The sequence below is a fragment of the Triticum aestivum genome, chromosome 7D (genome assembly GCF_018294505.1).
Source record: "Triticum aestivum cultivar Chinese Spring chromosome 7D, IWGSC CS RefSeq v2.1, whole genome shotgun sequence".
Taxonomy (NCBI): Eukaryota; Viridiplantae; Streptophyta; class Magnoliopsida; order Poales; family Poaceae; genus Triticum; species Triticum aestivum.
The window spans coordinates 73034112-73054766 of record NC_057814.1 but is presented as its reverse complement, the minus strand read 5'-3'; the positions used below and the strand labels follow the sequence as shown (position 1 = coordinate 73054766).

The following is a 20655-nucleotide window of genomic DNA, read 5'->3' as shown; positions in this document are numbered from 1 at the left end:
GTACCTGCTGGTCTTCCCTGATCCAAAGTTGATGTAGAGGATTCGGGGTGGTCTCCTCCTTGCCATCCTTGTCCTTGGAGACGACGACCTTGGCTGGCTCCGCCATGCTCCCGTCCACGTACCCGAAGAAGCCAGCACCGCGGAGTTGAGGCGTGATCTGGGCACGCCATAGGATGTAGTTGGTGCGTGTGAGACGCTCGGTGACTTGGCCAGAGAGGGTAGGGTTGGAGGCGCTGGAGGAAGCCATGGTAGGAGGTTTCGGTGGAGGAGAGAAAACCTAGATGTAATGGAAGAGTTAGGCTCTGATTACCATGTGGGAAACGTCGTACCCGGTTCAGGGCGACGGCTGCATGTTATAAAGACAGGGGCGCAACTCCCTGATAGCGTACAAGTTGTTGGGATAGAAACTTGAGATACAAGGGATAAGCTACTTGGAGTACAAGGGATAAACTAGAAGGAGAATATTGTTACAGAGAATATCTATCTAGTCTATGCGGTTGCACCAGAATATATGGTTGAACCGAACCACCTTGACACCATAGCAACGCTGTTTAACATTCCATTCATTGAGAATTCTTACCCGGCTAAGAACCCTTCCTAGAGGAGTAGAGTCAAAAAAGGACATTGGTGCATGGAACAATGAATTGAGCAACTGGGAAAATATGGATCTTGATGTCTGGATCCCAAGAACCACGACCAGCAAATATCTTGATAGCAAGAAGAACATTGTGCAAACTCCGGTAATAATGTACACGGAAATTAACTTCAGCGCACTAACATGAGGATTCTGGACATTAGCAGCCATCCACCAATTCTGTAATATTTGCCCAGCTACAAAAAATGTGTGGGCAATCATTGACAACGAGAAATAAAGGAGGCCTTTGTTCTGGCGCAGGTAAAGCATATAAGGCTTAGCACCTGCACCCCCTGTTTCTCTTTCCTCTTTCTTGATCAGTTGATCTGCCGGCGATAGCTTCCCAGACTCTGTATATCTACTTCGATGAATATCAAGTGTCTCCGTTATTGATACTTCCTTAGGTCTTTGAGTGGGTTTGCTGTTATTAAGATCCGAAACTCCAATAATATCTTTATGGGCACTTACAAGGTCTTTAAATTCTTCACAATCTACCAATAGGTCTTGATAAGGTGCAGACCGAATAACCTCTCCATGTGACATAAACTGCCAAGAATCATCAATAGTTTTAGATGACATCAAAAATTAAATAAAGCTAATTACAGATAAATACCTAATTCTTTGAAGTGGAGAGAGGTACCAAAATGGAGTCAAATATGGGTAGAAAATCCACTTGGTGCGTCACCAAAAGAACAGTCTTCTCTGATAGAGCACTCATGACATATTCCTGTTAGAAAGAGCTTTGTAAAACAGTTCACGATCAAATAGAAATAGAATCTGCATCTGCTGATATGATCCTTACATTGAAAAGACTTGTGGCTGTATGGGCATCAACAGCACTGAAAGGGTCATCAAGAAGATAGATGTCTGCATTTTGGTATAGTGCACGAGCAAGCTGGACGCGCTGCTTCTGACCACCACTAAGATTTACTCCTCTCTCCCCAATTTGAGTGCAATCTCCATATGGCAACATTTCAAGATCCTTGACCAACGAACACCTCATGAGTGTGTTGTGGTATTTTTCCTCATCCATCGATGATCCAAAGAGAATATTGTCTCGCACAGTTCCTGATTGGATCCATGCATTCTGAGAAATATATGCTATCTTTCCGCAGAGTTGGATCTGGAAATTTTATGCAAAGATCATTAATTTTATATAAAGCTGTTATGAAAAAATGAATTCAACATACTTCATGTTGGAAAATATTGTCAAGCATAATTTTCATAAATTGCAAACCAAACATGATGCAGTTGTCAACATAACATGGATGTGGCAGCTATTTCTTTAACATATGAAGTTAGTAAAAAACCATACCATGCCTTCAGTTTTTGGTACCTCTCCGAGTACAGCAGCCAAAAGCGTCGACTTTCCTGATCCTACCTCTCCACAAATCGCAATCTTTTCTCCACCTTTGACAATCAGATTTATATTCTTTAGAGTTGGTTTTGATGTGTTCTCGTCCCACGAGAAGCTACACAGATTCATCTCTATACGGTAATCAATGCCAACAAAGTATTTTTTCCTAACTTGCCCGTTTAGCTCAGGTGCATCAAGGAACTTTGATATCCAAGTGAACGCAACCTTAGCTTGTATCACAACGGCAATAACTTCTGGTACTAACCTTATTGGTTCTTGCACAAGACGTAGAGTTGCCACAAAGGTGAAGACATTGCTAGCATCAAGAGGGATTTTCAAAAGATAGCATGTCAGAAAGGTCGCTGCCGAAACCAAAACAGGTGAAGACCAGAACATGAAACTGTTGTATGCCCTCATAAGCTGAAATGCTGACAACAACTTGTACTCAACCTTTCTCAGCCCCTCGATGACCTTCTTGAAGTGAACTTCCCAAGCATAAAGTTTCAAGATCTTCATATGAACTAATGACTCAGACATGGCTTTCAATCTCACATCTTGTGCTTCCATAAGTTTAGTCTTACATTTGTGTTGCAGTCTAGCCAATGGAACGTTGCACAGTACGGTCAGAATGATGACAACCAAAGATGAAATCATTGCAGCACCAACCGCATTGTATAGAATTGCCAGAGCAATGCAAAGCTGAACACTTGTTGTCCATGTTTGATGGAACCAGTATGGGGATTCTCCAATCCGATATGCATCGACGGTCACATAGTTTATAATGTTTCCAGAAGAGTGCTTCATTTTTGCTGCATTTGATAGCTTCTGTTGTTTCTTATAAATAGCTGCTGACAGGAGTGACCTCACCTGCAATCCTAATCTCCGAGTGCGGAAATACCACTGTCTCTGTGACAAAGATTCACAGCATTTGCAGATGAATAGTAACGCAGCAAGCACATAACCTTCGTGTTTAAAGGTCCCTTTCCCAAGTGATACATTGATGAATGCCTTGAGAATAATTGGGCCTGTTGATACGGCAAGAACCCTGAGCAAAGCAAAGAAACCCGAGACCAAGATGGCACGCCTGTGACAGGAAACAATAGTCCAGAAGAATGATGGTGTGGCGTGTGACGACGACTGCTTCTTTCCATTCAGCTTCTCCATGAACATCGAGTACTGGTTGCATGCTCGATCTGTGGCGCCTAGAAGTGGCATGTCTTTGTCCTCAAGGGGTTTCTTGTAGCCCATCTTCATTAGAGGATTCAACCACCAAAATGACATCTTGCTGAAAACCCCAGCCTTAGCAAAGGGAGTCACCTGACTCTCAGAATCAGCTACCTCTTCGTCTGAAAAAATAATAGCTTTAGCAAAGGTAGCAGAAGTGATGCGGCTAGCTATGTAAGATGAGGAAATTGAAGAGAGGATTTACCTGTGAGGGAACCCATCTGTGTGCGCAATCTCTGTTGCTCCCAGGTGGACAAGCTCCTGTTGCAGCCGTGCACCAACCATGAACAGAGAACTAGTTAGGACTGAGGACAGAGAACAGATACTCTTTCTCTATGAAGGAGCAGACGAGGAACAGATACTACAAATACTGGTACAAGAGCAGCCTCAGAGTCCAAAATCCAAATCCCATGAAATTATCTAGAGGGGACGCGCAGAAATTTGAACGCTCGCTCGGAACACAAAGATCACATTGCCACATAAAAATAAAAGAAACCCAAAGCTGAAGAAGAAAACTGCACTGTTTTGTTTGGCTAAGAAAGATCGACAGGAAAAGCAACAAATTGCGCCCGTATTGAAACCTAACCTATGAAGCAATGGGCCGGTAGTAGCGCCTCAAGTTGGGAATGAGCCGGCCCGCTCCGGCCCAGACCTGGTCCCTGGTGGCCCCTATAATCTACACAGGGATATGGGGCCAACCCAATGGTCTAGGAGTGACTCTGGCCCCATGTCCCATTGTGCGATACGGTCCGACCCAAATAATACATGATAACTTTCATGATCACTATAATTCAAGAATATGTTTCATTACCAGAACATGTCTAATCAACAAAACATGCAGGATTACATCACTAGGGCACACTGAAAAGAAAATCAGGACAAAATCCTCAGCCATGACATGACCACATGACAACAACCTGATGAACATAGATAAACATTTTATGGCTCTAAATCACCCCAAAATGAACATATTCCAACATGAATAAGGTAACACCAGAGCATTAGATAGTTTCCACTACATCTCAAGCAGTAGATCAATCACTATGGAAGAGTCGGCAGTACTGACTTCAGATTAATGAATCTGCTTATGCTTCAAACTAACTGAGATATATATACTTGTGCACAAAGGACTCGGCGCCCTCCTCCTCCTTGCCCCGAGCTTGTTGTTTTTTTGGAACGAAGGCTCAAGAAGAGCCCGGCTTTGAATTAACAAAGCCATCAACCGGCCAGGATTACACAAGGCCACCAAGCATGAGCGACCGAAAGATACATGAGAGCTGGCTGAGCAGCTAACAACGCAACGCACACTACTGCACACCAAGACAACACACGAGAAAATCCTGCAAGTAATGTCGAAGCCTGCTGCACCCCGGGACCAGATACAGGAAAACAAAGAAGCATCGAGGAGCAATCAGTAGCATGGAAGCACCGAGGGTCGCCTGACCATGTAGCATCGGGCAAAAACAAACACTTGTCTTCCAACGCCGAAGAGGAACCCTATCCTCTCGCCTAGGCTCGAAGGCGCCGTACCATCGGATCGTTGGGAGCTCACCCGAGAGCTAGAGCAAGCGTCGGCCGACACATCTGAGCAAGCACGCAATCGGTCCTCGCCACACCGAAGACACACCACATCCGCTGCACTGCCCCCTTCCTTGGACACCGAGAAACGGAAGGAAAGCTGCCAGGAGGATCGTCGAAGAAGCACAACAGAGCACCTGGGGCGAAAAGTGGAAGCACTAGGAGTCGCTCCAGTGACCGCACAAGGGGAGAGGCATCTGCGGTGGGCGTCACGGCTGTCCACAGGACGGGGAACCCTATCCCCCTCCGAACATGGCACAGCCACGACCTTGCCGCCACAGAGCAAGACTCCGTCGAGGCATACACCTGCAGGAACGCACACCCTACACAAAAAAATCACCCCTTGGGCTCGCCGCCGACGAGCGCTCTCCAATCTCACTGCCACTCTCCCGAAGAACCAGAGAGCCCCAGGCGGCGTCTCCAAGGAGAGAACGGCGCGCAGGGCGCCGCCGCCGCCCAACCCCGGGACGGGTTTTGAGCTTTCACCCAGGATCTGGGACGGGGGTGGATAGAGCAGGTCCTCAGCGGCGCCTCCAGGGAGAAAACCACGCGCGCGCGCGCCGTCGCCGCCGTGGCCAGAGAACCGGCCAAGGGATTACCCCAGACGCAGTCATATACCACCGTCACCCCGCCGGCACCGGATCTACTTGCCAAAGCAACAGATCTGACACGGCCAGAGGAGGGAGTGGAGCAGAGGAGGAGAGAGACCCGACCTTCAGATCTAGAGTGGAAGAAGCCCACGCCACGACCACCTCCTGCCGGCTCCTCGCTGCCCAAGCTGCCGAGGAGGCCGTCCGCCGCATCCCGCGCCCGCCACCTGCTGTGAAGGTAGCGCCGCCTCGCCGTCCGGGGCCGCCGCCCCGGCGTCCGGGGTCCTTCGCCAAGGGACGAAGCGACGGAGAGCCTCGCCGCCACCTTCATCGGCAGCCTCCTAGGCAGGCGTACCTCTGGTGGCGGCAAGGGGAGGAGGGGCTGGAGGGGGTGGCGGCGCGGGGGGAAACCCTAGTCGCCCCTGAGTCGCCCTAGGAGGACGACGCGGGAGCCGCGAGAGGGGGAAAAAAATCTGGTCTTGAGTTGTCCCCGAAGAACCCCCCGAGCTTGTTGTCCGTCCAAGCTATATAAGCTGCAGGGCTTGGCGCCGCAAGCTCTTCTATTACCGCGACCTCGAGGACGTCGCTGACAACGTGCGGACTCGATATGTTCGTGTGTGCAAGTTTTGTAATCTCCTGTGATACGTTGAGATCGCAGCTTGAGAATCAAATCTTCTGTAGATGATTCCGGTGGTATCAATATACACCACGCGTAGTGGCCTCCATATTAATATAGGACTATGCAGATTGCACAAGGAATCACCTCACATGCCACATTATGTACTCCTGTTCCATTGCACAGAGACGAAGCAGCATCCACCAGGTCAACTCTTAACAGCCACCCATCAAAACAGAACCTGCTAGTGAAGCACCCATCCATCCATCCATCCATCAGCGGCGCTGGTGCAGAGGAACTTGGCGACGAGGGCAGCTGACGTCGGCGGTGGAGAAGCCGAGGCCGGGCCTTGAGTGCCTGGGCTCAGGTGAGGCCGCATGCAGGTTCGGACGAGGTAGTCATCGAAGGAGGCGGTATGGTGGTGGGAGAAGAGAAGAGGCAGGCCATGATGCAGCTTGGGAGGCGGAGAGGGGAGGTGGGTCGGAGCCGCCGCCGGCGAGGCGAAGGAATGGGGGAAAAGCGAGGAAGATGAACTGTGTGATCTGGTTCAGCCCAAGTGTGACTCCCACTCGTCAGCCTGATGTGATGCTGCTAGTATTATTTCTAGTAGCAGCAACGGCACCGCCTCATACCTCTGCTGCACGCAGCAACCGCTCAGCTCCACCTACTCCTCTCCTTATCAGCAGCAACCGCAGCTCCACCTTCTCGCCGGAACCAGCCAGCCGCCATCGTCCCGTCGCACAGCTGCCACTCCACACACGTCCGCGCCGATGACCCGGTCGATACCATGCTGTGAGAGGAGACATACCAGCAACAGCTCGATGGTGAGCTGCGGCGCGCTGGGGCAGACACACTTGTGCCCTCCAAGATCATCAGAGTCACTTGATAGAAATGGGACTGGGCCTCATGGGCCAATAGGGATACACCAAATACAGTTTCAACTATTCTTTGTGGCTCTGTAGGAACTCGCGGCCCGTTATGCCAGTCGCAACATAAAAGGCGGTTCTTAACACAAACGCAAAGCAAAGCTGCTTCCCATTGATGAAATACATCGAAGCATATCCAAAAATGAAACCAACACAAAGGCAGTTCTTTACATTGCATAATCTTGAACCTCAATCATAAAGCCAATGCATTCAGCATAAACTTGCTAATCAACAAACGACTCGGCCATAACACTGTCAGCAAAACACATATGCTCAACTTGTATCGCAGGCAGAGGTTGCAGATAGCGGGGAAATCTTCAGGGTTTGATTACTGGAGCGCGGAAATCTTCAGGGATTTACTATGTTCAGCTTCACCAATTCCAAAGAGCAGCGGCAGTCCACAATGTATTGCACAGAATTTCTGGTACCAATACATAGCAAAAGAAATCTCCAGACAATAACAACAGATAGTACCGTCTTTAATTCCTATTCCAAACAGATGGATACCTCTGAGGTAGCATAGAGTATCATTATTTTCAAAAGGCTGATTTATCTTTTATCTCTTGGAAAGCTGCAGCAGCTAAACATAAAAATTGGCAGTCTCTTCTAAATATTTCCGTTCGATGTGTATGACCAGTACTCGTTGACCAGATTGCGGAAGAGAGATCCTTCAGTTTCCATGAGCTTTATAGGTTTGTCATACTCCACTACTCTCCCTGGAAGTGTTCATATATACCTCATTAGTATGGGAAAGATCCACAATAAAAATTTGGTTCCAAGTATAATTCAAATATTTCATATTGATTAGTTCGGGTCAATAGGACGATGAGTTCTACAAACATGTCACTATATTTCTTATAAGTTGCCGGATAAGAGCAACATACCGTCGCTCATTGCAAGTACCATATCGCAGTCCATAACTGTTGGTATACGGTGTGCAACTGTAATAACGGTGCAATATTTGAATTCTGTCCGGATCGTTTTCTGAAGGATAGCATCTGTTGCATTGTCTATGGAGGCTGTCGCTTCATCCAGAACTAAGATGCGGCATCTTCTCAAAAGTGCGCGTCCCAGACAGAAGAGCTGCCTTTGACCCATACTCCAGTTCGACCCGTCTTCCACAACTATGAAGATAAGATCTTGATCAGTATCATGAATGAGATAGTTCCAAACATCATGCTAGCAAAAATATGAGAGCCATTAAGATTCCGATTCATTGTTGGAGATAATCCATTGATGGGTCCGAAGTACTTGGGCCTGCACCCTCCTCTATTCGTGGAGAATACGCCTAGGACTAATAACAGTAGACATATTTAGTGGCACATGTGTTATCACACCTATTTCAGTTTCTGAAATGATTAGAGCAAGTTTCTGTTTGCCCATGTTATTAGTTTCGATAAAGGAAGTCCAGAAAAGAAATTATAGATGAAAGTGAAGTTTCCTACCATGTGAATCCAGTCCCTGTTCCTTCTCCTGGACAGCTTCAAGAAGTTGACATTTGTCAAGAACCTGCAGCACAATAATAACGAAACAACCACTTTAGTATTAATTTTGAAATGTTCATGCGCCACAAAATGAGAAAGTGGGACCTAAGCAATCAGTTGGTGGGAGGTGTGTGCTGTACAATCCTACCAGGCGTTAAACCAATGTGTTTGAGTTCTGAACTCGAATTTGTGTGCTTATTATTAAGTTTCATGAACCAACCACTAGAACCAAAAGTCTAAACTGATGAACAAGGTTGGGCAATCCACATATACTTCAACACTTATTACTTCGATCAATGAAAATTTATCTAGTTCCTCTTAGCCAGTCTACCTTTTTTATGAGAAAGGCAACTTGTCTTTTGAGATTCCTCTAATTCACTTTTCGCCCCAATTTGATAATGTGCTGAACTTTCTGAAATCTAAGGTATATATCAAAGTAACTGAACTGCAACAGTACTGCGAGGACTAACTCATGATTAACCAATAAACACACATCAGGTTCTCTCAGTGTGATACCTTTTCATCATTATCTTATCTGATCATTGTGTAAGATGAGAAAAAGCAACATAGATGTGTACATCTTACCTCCCATATTTGTTGATCTGAGAATTTCCCAAGGGGATCTAGATTGTATCTTACTGTACCCTGAAAAAGTGTTGGATCTTGTGGAATGATACCCAAATGCGAACGCAGGTCATGCAAGCCTATCGTGCTGATGTCCACAGAGTCTATAATTATTCTCCCTTCGGCGGGTTCAACAAGACGAAACAATGCACCAATTAACGTTGTCTTGCCACTTCCCATTCGACCAACTATACCAATCTTGTCTCCACCTTCAAGCCTGCAAGTGATTCCATGTAGTACAAGGGGAGCATCTTTCCTATACCTGATCTGTCAGATGAAAATCAATTGCATACATCTGTTAGAAGTGTTAATAGGATTTATTTTTTACCTTGCAAATATTTACATCTGATTACCTTCAAATCCCTAATATCCACATTGCCATTTTGGGGCCAATCTGATAACGGTCGATTTTCTTCAACAACTTCTGCTGCTTCACTTTGTATGTCCATGTACTGGTTCACCCGTTCCACCGAGATTATTTGATTCGCAAGTTTGCATTGCATTTCAATAGAGACAACAAACGCAAAATTTAGGGAAAGACCATAGGACAATGCCATTCCCACAAAACCTGTGCAGGTATGAAAACAAGGAATTAATTCTACTATTTGCAATATTAATATTCATAAACTGTACATCTGTAAAGTATCAAATACTTTATTTAGTTAACTTCGGCACATGAGCATTAAAATTCAGTCAGAAGTCACTGAAAAGGTAGCAACATTTACATGTGAATGCATCTAAGATCATACTTTTTGCAAATCAGATGCAAGCAATGCTGACTACTCAACTTTGTTCAAATATCTGAAGCACCATGGTGTTCATACAATTGCTTACCAGGGCTAAAGGTTCCTTGAGGAAGGAGGGCCATGATGAAGGCAGAAAAAGAAAGAACTGCAGTGCTCAGTATCTCCAGACGTTGAATCAACCATTCAGTTGCTGCAAAATTACAGAAATATGGACTGGCATTCTTGTCAACAAGATCCAAATTTTTAGCAAAGAAACGATCTTCTTCCTCAAAGGCCCTTATTGTTATAGCCCCTGAAATCGATTCACCTAAGTGATTTGCTAGATCAGACTTGGTAGTACCATTGATCCGCATCAATTCCTTGGCTGAGGCAAGATAGTACCTCTGCATGACCAAACACAACAGGTTTCGGTTAATGAGAACATCTAATGCAAAACTGTAGGACAAAAATAGCAGCACAGAACATCAATTGGTGGTTGAAATCGAATAACCATAGACATGAGGCTTAGGGCAACTCCAACGCGGATCACCTAATGGACATCATCAAATGACCGCGGACACGTCCAAACATGCCCGCAAACAGGCCATCCATCCAACCGTAGTCACCAAATCCGGACAGTGGGCTATGACTGGGCCAGGCAGACGGAGAGGAAAAAGAGATGAGTGGACATGGGCTGTGGGAGATGTGGACCAACTAACAGTGGGTCAGGCAGACATCCGGACTCCCCCAAAGCTCCCGCAGTTAGAAAATTCGTACGTCCGCGGATATTTGGTGACTAGCGTTGGATGGCTAAAACTGCCCGGACCGTTCATGTGATCCGCGTTGGAGTTGCCCTTAGCCACAAAGAACAAAGTCATACCAATTACCTGCAACCAAATTGCCAAAACTATCACTGGCACGGATACAAACAGAACTTGCCATGTAATAGCAACCAATACCCCTAGATTGCTAAATGCACTTAAGCTCGCACCAAGACTAAACGCAAAGGAAAATGGAACATCAAGGTCAACAATACTCAAATCTAAAGAGACCTGCAGTAGAAGAAAAAGGGAACGAGTTAATCTATCGTGAGAAAAATCCTTGGGTGTAACACGGAACGGAAATATATTGTATTTACCATTCTATTAATAATTCTTACCCGGCTAAGAACCCTTCCAAGAGGAGTAGAATCAAAAAAGGACATTGGTGCACGGAACAATGAATTGAGCAATTGGGAAAATAAGGATCTTGATGTCTGGATCCCAAGAACAACAACCACAAAAGATCTTAATAGCAAGAAGAACATTGTGCAAACTCCGATAATAATGTAGACAGAAATTAACTTCAGTGTACTGACACGAGGATTTTGGACATTAGCAGCCATCCACGAATTCTGTAATATTTGCCCAGCTACAAACATTGTGTAGGAAATCATACACAAAGAGAAATACAGGAGGCCTTTGTTCTGGCGCAGGTAAAGCATATAAGGCTTAACACCTGCATCCCCTGTTTCTCTTTCCTCTTTCTTGATCAGTTGATCTGCCGGTGATAGCTTCACAGACTCTGTATATCTACTTCCACAAATATCATGTTTCTCCTTTATTGATACTTCCTCAGGTCTTTGAGTGGGTATATTGTTATTAAGATCCGAAACACCAGTAGTATCTTTATGGGCATTTACAAGGTCTTTAAATTCTTCACAATCTGCCAATAGATCTTGATAAGGTGCAGACCGGATAACCTCTCCATCTGACATTAACTGCCAAGAATCATCAGTAGATTTAGATGACATCAACAAATAAATAAATCTAATTACAGATAAATATAGATCATAGAGGCTCGTATATCAGCATATGGTGACTTCTTCGAAGTGGAGAGAGGTACCAAAATTGAGTCAAATACGGGTAAAAAATCCACTTGGTGCGTCACCAAAAGTACGGTCTTGTCTGATAGAGCACTCATGACATATTCCTGTTACAAAGAGCTTTGTAAAACAGTTCACAATCAAATAGAAATACAATCTGCATCTGCTGATACGATCCTTACATTGAAGAGACTTGTGGCTGTATGGGCATCAACAGCACTGAAAGGGTCATCAAGAAGATAGATGTCTGCATTTTGGTATAGTGCACGAGCAAGCTGGACGCGTTGCTTCTGACCACCACTAAGATTTATGCCTCTCTCCCCAATTTGGGTACAATCTCCATATGGCAACGTTTCAAGGTCCTTGACCAACGAGCACCTCGCAATTGTGTTGTGGTATCTTTCCCCGTCCATCGGTGATCCAAAGAGAATATTTTCTTGCACAGTTCCTGATTGGATCCATGCATTCTGAGAAACATATGCCATTTTCCCGCAGACTTGGATCTGGAAAGTTTATGCAAAGATCATGAATTTGATATAAGGCTGTTATGAAAAAATGAATTGATTAACATACTTCATGTTAGCAAATATAGTTGAGCATAATTTTCATAAATTTCGAACCGAACATGATGCTTGTCAACAGGATATATTTCTCTCCGAATATGGCATCTATTTCATTAACATATGAAGTTAGTAAAAGAAACCATACCATGCCTTCAATTTTGGGGACCTCTCCGAGTACAGCAGCCAAAAGTGTCGACTTTCCTGATCCTACCTCTCCACAAATCGCAATCTTTTCTCCACCTTTGACTATCAGATTTATATTCTTTAGAGTTTGTTTTGATGTTCTCTCATCCCACGAGAAGCTACACGAATTCATCGCTATAGGGTAATCAATGCCAACACAAAATTTCTTCCTAACTTGCCCGTTTAGCTCAGGTGCATCAAGGAACTTTGATATCCGAGTGAACGCAACCTTAGCCTGTATCACAGCTGCAATAACTTCTGGTACTAACCTTATTGGGTCTTGCACAAGATGTAGAGTTGCCACAAAGGTGAAGACACTGCTAGCATTAAGGGGGATTTTCAAAAGATAGCATGTCAGAAAGGTCGCTGCCGAAACCAGAACGGGTGAAGACCAGAACATGAAAATGTTGTATGCCCTCCTAAGCTGGAATGCTGACAACCACTTGTACTCAACCTTTCTCAACCCCTCGATGACCTTCTTGAAGTGAGATTCCCATGCATAAAGTTTCAAGACCTTCATATGAACTAATGACTCAGACATGGCCTTCAATCTCACATCTTGTGCTTCCATAAGTTTACTCTTAGATTTGTGTTGCAGTCTGGCCAATGGAACATTGGACAGTACGGTCATAACAATGACAACCAAAGATGAAATCATTGCAGCGCCAACCGCATCGTATAGAATTACCAGTGAAATGCAAAGCTGAACACTTGTTGTCCATGTTTGATGGAACCAGTATGGGGATTCCCCAATCCGATACGCATCGACGATCACATAGTTCATAATATTTCCAGAAGAGTGCTTCATTTTTGCTGCATTTGATAGCTTCTGTTGTTTCTTATATATAGCCGCTGACAGGAGTGACCTCACCTGCAGTCCTAATCTCCTAGTGCGGAAATACCACTGTCTCTGTGACAACGATTCACAGCATTTGCAGACAAACAGCAACGCAGCGAGCACATAGCCTTCATGTTTAAAGTTCCCTTTCCCAACTGATACATTGATGAATGCCTTGAGAATTACTGGGCCAGCAGTTACAGTGAGAACCTTGAGCAAAGCAAAGAAGCCCGAGGCCAAGATGGCATGCATGTGACAGGAAACAATAGTCCAGAAGAATGATGGTGCGGCGTGTGAAGGCGGCCGCTTCTTGGCATTCAGCTTCTCCATGAACACTGAGTACTGGTTGTGTGCTCGATCTGTGGCGCCTAGAAGTGGCATGTCTTTGTCCTGAAGGGGTTTCTTGTAGCCCATCTTCATTAGAGGATTCAACCACCAAAATGACATCTTGCTGAAAAACCCAGCTTTAGCAAAGGGAGTCACCTGACTCTCAGAGTCAGCTACCTCACCGCCTGAAAAAAACCACCGTTAGCAAAGGTGTAGCAGTAGTGATGTACGGTAGCTGCTATGTAACATGAGGAACTTGAGGAGAGGATTTACTTGTGAGGGAACCCATCCCAGCTTTAGCAAAGGGAGTCACCTGACTCTCAGAGTCAGCTACCTCACCGCCTGAAAAAAACCACCGTTAGCAAAGGTGTAGCAGTAGTGATGTACGGTAGCTGCTATGTAACATGAGGAACTTGAGGAGAGGATTTACTTGTGAGGAAACCCATCTGTGCGCGCAATCTGTGTTGCTCCTAGGTGGATAAGCTCCTGTTGAAACCCTGCACCAATCATGAACAGGGGACCATTTAGGACTTAAGACAGAGAAGAGATACACTCATTTTTATGAAGAGGAGAAGGCAAAGAACAGATACTCTTTCTTTATGAAGGAGCAGCCAAAGAACAGATCGTACAAATACTGGTACTGGAGCAACCTCAGAGTCCGAATCCCATGAAATTATTTAGAGGCACGCACAGAAATTTAACGCTCGCTCGGAACACAAATATCACATTGTCGCATAAAAATAAAGGAAACCCAAAGCTGAAGAAGAAAACTGTATGGTTTTGTTTGGCTACAAGAAACTACAAAAACTATTTTGTTTGGTGCCACAAACGAAGCAATGACGCCAGTGTTGACCTCTCTATAGGCTGGTGAGTATGCAGCGCCCTCCTCCTCGTCCTCCTCTGTCCAAGCTAAGTTGCAGGGCTCGGCGCCGCAAGCTCTTTTATAACTACAATGGTGTACTCCATGCCCCCCCCCCCCCCCCCCCCCCTCATAATGGAAAGCAGCTACTTGCTACTTTGAGCCAGCCTGATGACGTGATGTGCGTGTGTACAAGTTTTCTAACATATCCTGTGGTATGCTGATCGAGATCTACGCTTGAGAGTCAAACCTTATGCAACTGACCAATATAGTAAGCTATCAGCAGATTAATAATATACACCACGGGCAGTGGCCTCCATATATGAAATAATACAGACTATAATACATACATACATACATACACTATGCCACATTTTTCTACTCGTGTTGGATAATCAGACGGAATCAATCACCTCTTCCCACATTGATGTGGGTCAAAACTGGGCCAGCTAAAGCAGCATCCATCGGCGGCGCTCGCGCGGACCAACTTGGCAACGAGGGGGGCGACGTCGGCAGCGGAGAAGCCGGGGCCAGGCCTTGAGTGCCTGGGCTCGGGTGAGGCCGCAGGTTGGTTCGGACGAGGTAGTCGTCGAAGGTGGTGGGAGAAGAGAGGAGGCAGGCCATGGTGCGGCTTCGGTGGCGCAGGGGAGGTGGGTCGGCGGCGGCGGCGAGGGAATGGGGAAAAGCGAAGGTGGTGGCGTGAAGAGGAACTTTTTTTTTTTTGAGATCTGGTCGGTCTGGTTCAGCCCAAGTGTGGCTCCCACTCGTCAGCCTGATGCTGCTAGTTTTTTTAGAAGAGAGGCCCAAGAAGCGCTCGCCCACAAATAATTAGGTCTGGTTTCGCCTTCTGGTCTACAACATGGGCCGGCATCTCTTTGGGCCAACTCCGCGATTGTACACCGAGCTCTTCCCTTCTTTTTTACCCCGAATAAAAAAAAAGCTATTCCCTTTATTTTGCTCCTGCTATGGATTCGCGTCTTCCCCCTCCGCCGCCGTAGCCGCTCTTCCAATCTCGCATTGGCTGCATTTAGGTCGCGCTACCCCGCGCGGAGTCTAGGTGCAGTTCGGGGTCGGTGAGCGATGGAGGCGGCGGCCACCGTGAGACGAGGAGCACGACGTTCACGCATCAGCGCATCTCCGACGCTCCCCACGCCAGAGACGAGTGCAGAAGTGGCGGGATGAGGCGCCGACGCCGTCCGGATGCGCTACGGGTAAGACCAACGTGTTCATCCGATTATTATTATTACTGAAATGGAGAGACCTGAGAAGATTGTCGGTGGCTTAACCCCGACAACTGAACCAAATCAGAAAGATGCGCATTAGCCAGGAGGAGTTATATATGCCCGTTTTTCCCCCCGGCTGTTACATGCTTTTTGTGTGGCCTTTATCCCACAAAAATAAGCTCCTTACGCGCCGTGATACCCTGATCAGAAGACAACACATGCATGAGGATTCTTGCTTGTTGTGTTGTGAGAAAGAGACCTGCCAACCAATATCAATTCTCTTGCTGTCATGTGGTACAACTTACAAGTGGCGTGGAAAGAAATTTTCAATGTGCTTCAGCCTTCAATGCTCTGAATTTGTTAATTTTGAATCTATGACTAGAGTTTGGCTCAGCAATGCCAATAATGCTGCTTTGAATGCGATTACTGCTGGTATGTTGTCGACTACCCGGAAATTGCGTAATGACATGCTTTTTTTTCTTGATTACCGTGGTCTGGTTTACAGGTGATGTGGCGGCGACCGTCGGGGTAACTCAAACGCAGGAGACCGTCGTGTCCCAAACTGAACTCGCAGACCCTGGAAAAAGTGCCTGCTCCCTTATGGAGGAAGCAAAGATGGTGGAAGCTCCCCAGCTCAGCTGGCAACGAAGAAATGAAGGACCACACTTCTGCTGGGGCCGATCACCACCGTGGCAACACGCGGTGCTGTTATGCTCAGATTTACCTCTGCCTTTGGCTGTTGGGTTTGTTGTTTCTGCCTATGCATGTGGCTGGTTTTATTTTGATGGATGTAAGAGTGGACTTGGATGTTGTTTCGTTTCTATGAAAGCGAACAGGGCGAAAGGCCTTTCGATCTGCAAAATGTGGCATTGGGTGATTTCGTTTGCATAGTATATTGATCTGGTGGCCGTGCGGTGTATATTAATATGGCCGGCTGACACCGGAGTTGGTTACAGAAAATTTGATTCTCAACATATCACAGAATATTTTCGGACAGAAGATTACAGAACTTGTACACACCAAACATTTGGCACGTTGTTAGCTTGGGGCTACTACTCACCAGCTAGTAGCAGCCTAGAGAGGTTAACACTCAACACTGGCACCATCGCTTCAGAGGGAAAAGGGGCGCCATTCTGGGCAATTTGTTTTTGGATATCTGGCCTTTTCTCTTTGAGGAAATTGTTGAATATGGGTGCGCCCTCTTATAGCAAAACAAAGCAGTTCTTGTAGTTTCTTTTCCTCTGGCTCAACAAGGTACAGTTGATGATCACTGACGAGTACAGTTTCTCCTTCAGCTTTGGGTTTCCTTGATTTTCATGATGCACTATGATCTTTGTGTTCCGAGCAAGCGTTCAAATTTCCGTGTGTCGCTCTAGATAATTTCATGGCATTCAGACTTTCTGATGTTTGCTCCAGTACCGGTATTTGTAGTATGTGCTGTTTGTCTGCTCCTTCATGAAGAAGGGCATCTGCTCATTGTCCTAACTACAGTTTCTTGTTCATAATTGGTGCAGGGCTGCAGCAGGAGCTTATCCACCTTGAAGTGCAATGGGTTCCTTCACAAGTATAATCCTCTCCTCCACTTCCTCATGTTACATAGCTAGCTACTACCTCTGATTAAAATTACTTGGAAGTTGTTTGTCTTAAATCAAACTTCTTAAGTTTGACCAAGTTTATCGAAAAATTTGCTAATATCTCCAACATCAAGTACATAGTATGAAAAATATATTTTATGATGAATTTTACGAAACTAATTAGGTATTGTAGATGTTGGTATATTTTTCTATATACTTCGTGAAACTTAAGTAAGTTTGACTTAGGACAAACCTAGAACTTTCAATAACTTGGAATGCAGGGAGTACACCACTTCCGCTACCTATGCTGAAGCTGATTTTTTCAGATGGTGGGGCAGCTGATTCTGCGAGTCAGGTGACTCCATTCGCTAAAGCTGGGTTTTTCAGCAAGATCTCATTTTGGTGGTTGAATCCTCTAATGAAGATGGGCTACAAGAAACCCCTTCAGGACAAAGACATGCCACTTCTAGGCACCACAGATCGAGCACGCAACCAGTACATGATGTTCATGGAGAAGCTGAATGGCAAGAAGCAGTCGCCGTCACATGACACACCATCATTCTTCTGGACTATTGTTTCTTCTCACAAGCGTGCCATCTTGGTCTCTGGTTTCTTTGCTTTGCTCAAGGTTCTCACGTTATCGACAGGCCCAATAATTCTCAAGGCATTCATCAATGTCTCACTTGGGAAAGGGACCTTTAAACACGAAGGCTATGTGCTCGCTGCGTTAATGTTCGTCTGCAAATGCTGTGAATCATTGTCACAGAGACAGTGGTATTTCCGCACTCGGAGATTAGGACTGCAGGTGAGGTCACTCCTATCGGCAGCTATTTATAAGAAACAACAAAAGCTATCGAATGCAGCAAAAATGAAGCACTCTTCTGGAGAAATTATGAACTATGTGACTGTCGACGCGTATCGGATTGGGGAATTCCCTTACTGGTTCCATCAATCATGGGCAACAAGTGTTCAGCTCTGCATTGCTCTGGCAATTCTATACAATGCGGTTGGTGCTGCAATGATTTCATCTTTAGTTGTCATTATTATCACTGTACTGTGCAGCGTTCCATTGGCCAGACTGCAACACAAATTTCAGAGTAAATTTATGGAAGCACAAGATGTGAGATTGAAGGCCATGTCTAAGTCATTAGTTCATATGAAGATCTTGAAACTTTATGCATGGGAAGCTCACTTCAAGAAGGTCATCGAGGGATTGAGGGAGGTTGAGTACAAGTGGTTGTCTGCATTCCAGCTTAGGAGGACCTACAACGGTTGCCTGTTCTGGTCGTCTCCTGTTTTCGTGTCAGCGGCGACCTTTATAACATGCTATCTTTTGAAAACCCCTCTTGATGCTAGCAATGTTTTCACCTTTGTGGCAACTCTACGTCTTGTGCAAGACCCTGTTATATTGATGCCGGATGTTATTGCTGCTGTGATACAAGCTAAGGTTGCTTTCACTCGGATATCAAAGTTCCTTGATGCGCCTGAGCTAAATGGACAAGTTAGGAAGAAATACTATAGTGGCATTGATTGTCCTATAGCGATGAATTCGTGTAGCTTCTCATGGGAAGAGAATACATCAAAACCAACTCTAAAGAATATAAATCTGGTAGCCAAAGCTGGAGAAAAAATAGCAATATGTGGAGAGGTAGGTTCAGGTAAGTCGACGCTTTTGGCTGCTGTACTCGGAGAGGTCCTCAGAACTGAAGGCATGGTATGTTTTATTAGTAAGTTCATCGTCTAGTGAAATATCTGTCATATTCAAGAATTGAGACATTTAGACATGAAGAACATAGCCAGTTGACAAACGACAGGTGGCTTCGAATCCAGTTTGTTAGTCGTTTGCATCTCGGTTAACAAAAATAAGCTTGAATCCCTCCATTCGTAGATCAATCAGCATCATGTTCAGTTTGCAAAGTTGTTGAAAATTATGCTCGACAATGTTGCCAATATGAATTACGTTAATCAATTCATTTTTTTCATAAGAACTTCATTTCAAACTCTTGAACTTTGCATAAACATTTCAGATGCAAGTCTGTGGGAAAATAGCATATATTTCTCAGAATGCATGGATCCAAACAGGAACCGTGCAAGAGAATATTCTCTTTGGATCGCCGATGGACGGGGAAAGGTACCACAACACAGTCGTGAGGTGCTCGTTGGTCAAGGACCTTGAAATGTTGCCATATGGAGATTGCACACAAATTGGGGAGAGAGGAGTAAATCTTAGTGGTGGTCAGAAGCAGCGCGTTCAGCTTGCTCGTGCACTATACCAAAATGCAGACATCTATCTTCTTGATGATCCTTTCAGTGCTGTTGATGACCATACAGCTACAAGTCTCTTTAATGTAAGGATCATATTCAGCAAATGCAGACAGTATTACTATTAGAGTGTGAACTGTTTTACAAATCTCTTTGTAACAGGAATATGTCATGGGTGCTCTATCAGACAAGACTGTTCTTTTGGTGACACACCAAGTGGATTTTCTACCTGTATTTGACTCCATTTTGGTACCTCTCTCCACTTGAGAAATGTCAACATACGATTACATTTGAGCCCCTATGATTTATATTTATCTGGAAGTAGCTTGATTTATTTGTTGATGCCATCTAACATAGTGGTGTTTTTTGTCAGTTAATATCAGACGGAGAGGTCATTCAGTCTGCACCTTATCAAGATCTATTGGCAGATTGTGACGAATTTAAAGACCTTGTAAATGCCCCATAAAAATACTATTGGTGTTTCAGATCTTAATAGCAGTATATCCCCTCAAGGATCTAAGGAAGTATCAATAAAGGAGGCAGATGGTATTCATACAGAGTCTGTGAAGCCATCGCTGGCGGATCAACTGATAAAGAAAGAGGAAAGAGGAACAGGGGATGCAGGTGTTAAGCCTTATATGCTTTACTTGCGCCAGAACAAAGGATTCCTGTATTTATCTTTTTGTATCATTTCTCACATGATTTTCATTGCTGGACAAATATCACAAAATGCATGGATGGCTGCTAATGTCCAAAATCCTCATGTTGCTGCACTGAAGTTAATTTCTGTGTACATCATTATCGGAGTTTGCTCGATGTTTTTCTTGCTATCAAGATCTTTATCAGTCGTTGTTCTTGGGATTCAGACATCAAGATCCTTATTTTCCCAGTTACTCAATTCATTGTTCCATGCACCAATGTCATTTTTTGATTCTACTCCTCTAGGACGGGTTCTTAGCCGGGTAAAAATTCTTAAACCAATGGCAAATACAACTATTTTCTGTTCTGTTTTACACCAAAAGATTCTTCTGAGGATAGATTAACTCGTTCCCTTTTTCTTCTAATGCAGGTTTCTTCAGATTTGAGTATCGTTGACCTTGATGTTCCATTTGCCTTACTGTTTAGCCTTGGTTCCAGCTTAAATGCATATAGCAATCTAGTGGTATTGGCTGTTGTTACATGGCAAGTTCTGTTTGTATCCATT

General features: G+C 44.9%; 3 protein-coding genes across 4 annotated transcripts; 1 reads left to right on the top strand and 2 right to left on the bottom strand.

Annotated features, from left to right (window-relative positions):
• Window positions 1–312: 312 nt before the first annotated feature.
• On the bottom strand, window positions 313–5678 carry LOC123170833 (ABC transporter C family member 10-like). The gene is made up of 6 exons (XM_044588572.1): window positions 5507–5678; window positions 3421–3476; window positions 1950–3337; window positions 1437–1757; window positions 1275–1361; window positions 313–1180 (listed from the first exon to the last, which is right to left on the bottom strand). The coding sequence occupies exons 2-6, from the start codon at window positions 3434–3436 to the stop codon at window positions 485–487; spliced, it is 2508 nt and encodes an 835-aa protein (XP_044444507.1). The 5' UTR covers window positions 3437–3476; window positions 5507–5678; the 3' UTR covers window positions 313–484.
• A 1237-nt stretch (window positions 5679–6915) lies between these two features.
• Window positions 6916–15094, bottom strand: LOC123164011 (ABC transporter C family member 10). 2 transcript variants are annotated; one of them, XM_044581424.1, is made up of 14 exons: window positions 14806–15094; window positions 13964–14030; window positions 13807–13875; window positions 12331–13718; window positions 11805–12125; window positions 11643–11729; window positions 10918–11517; window positions 10646–10810; window positions 9868–10162; window positions 9387–9601; window positions 8995–9300; window positions 8371–8434; window positions 7810–8049; window positions 6916–7641 (listed from the first exon to the last, which is right to left on the bottom strand). In XM_044581424.1, exons 2-14 carry the CDS (start codon window positions 13977–13979, stop codon window positions 7532–7534), a joined length of 3876 nt encoding a protein of 1291 aa, XP_044437359.1. In that variant the 5' UTR covers window positions 13980–14030; window positions 14806–15094; the 3' UTR covers window positions 6916–7531. The 2 variants fall into 2 exon arrangements, with proteins under 2 accessions (XP_044437359.1, XP_044437360.1); XM_044581425.1 differs by lacking the exons at window positions 6916–7641; window positions 7810–8049; window positions 8371–8434 and having other exon boundaries at window positions 9158–9295.
• A 550-nt stretch (window positions 15095–15644) lies between these two features.
• On the top strand, window positions 15645–20407 carry LOC123164013 (ABC transporter C family member 10). The gene is made up of 6 exons (XM_044581433.1): window positions 15645–16047; window positions 16121–16405; window positions 17471–18903; window positions 19217–19537; window positions 19614–19700; window positions 19825–20407. The coding sequence occupies exons 1-6, from the start codon at window positions 15705–15707 to the stop codon at window positions 19915–19917; spliced, it is 2562 nt and encodes an 853-aa protein (XP_044437368.1). The 5' UTR covers window positions 15645–15704; the 3' UTR covers window positions 19918–20407.
• Window positions 20408–20655: the final 248 nt, after the last annotated feature.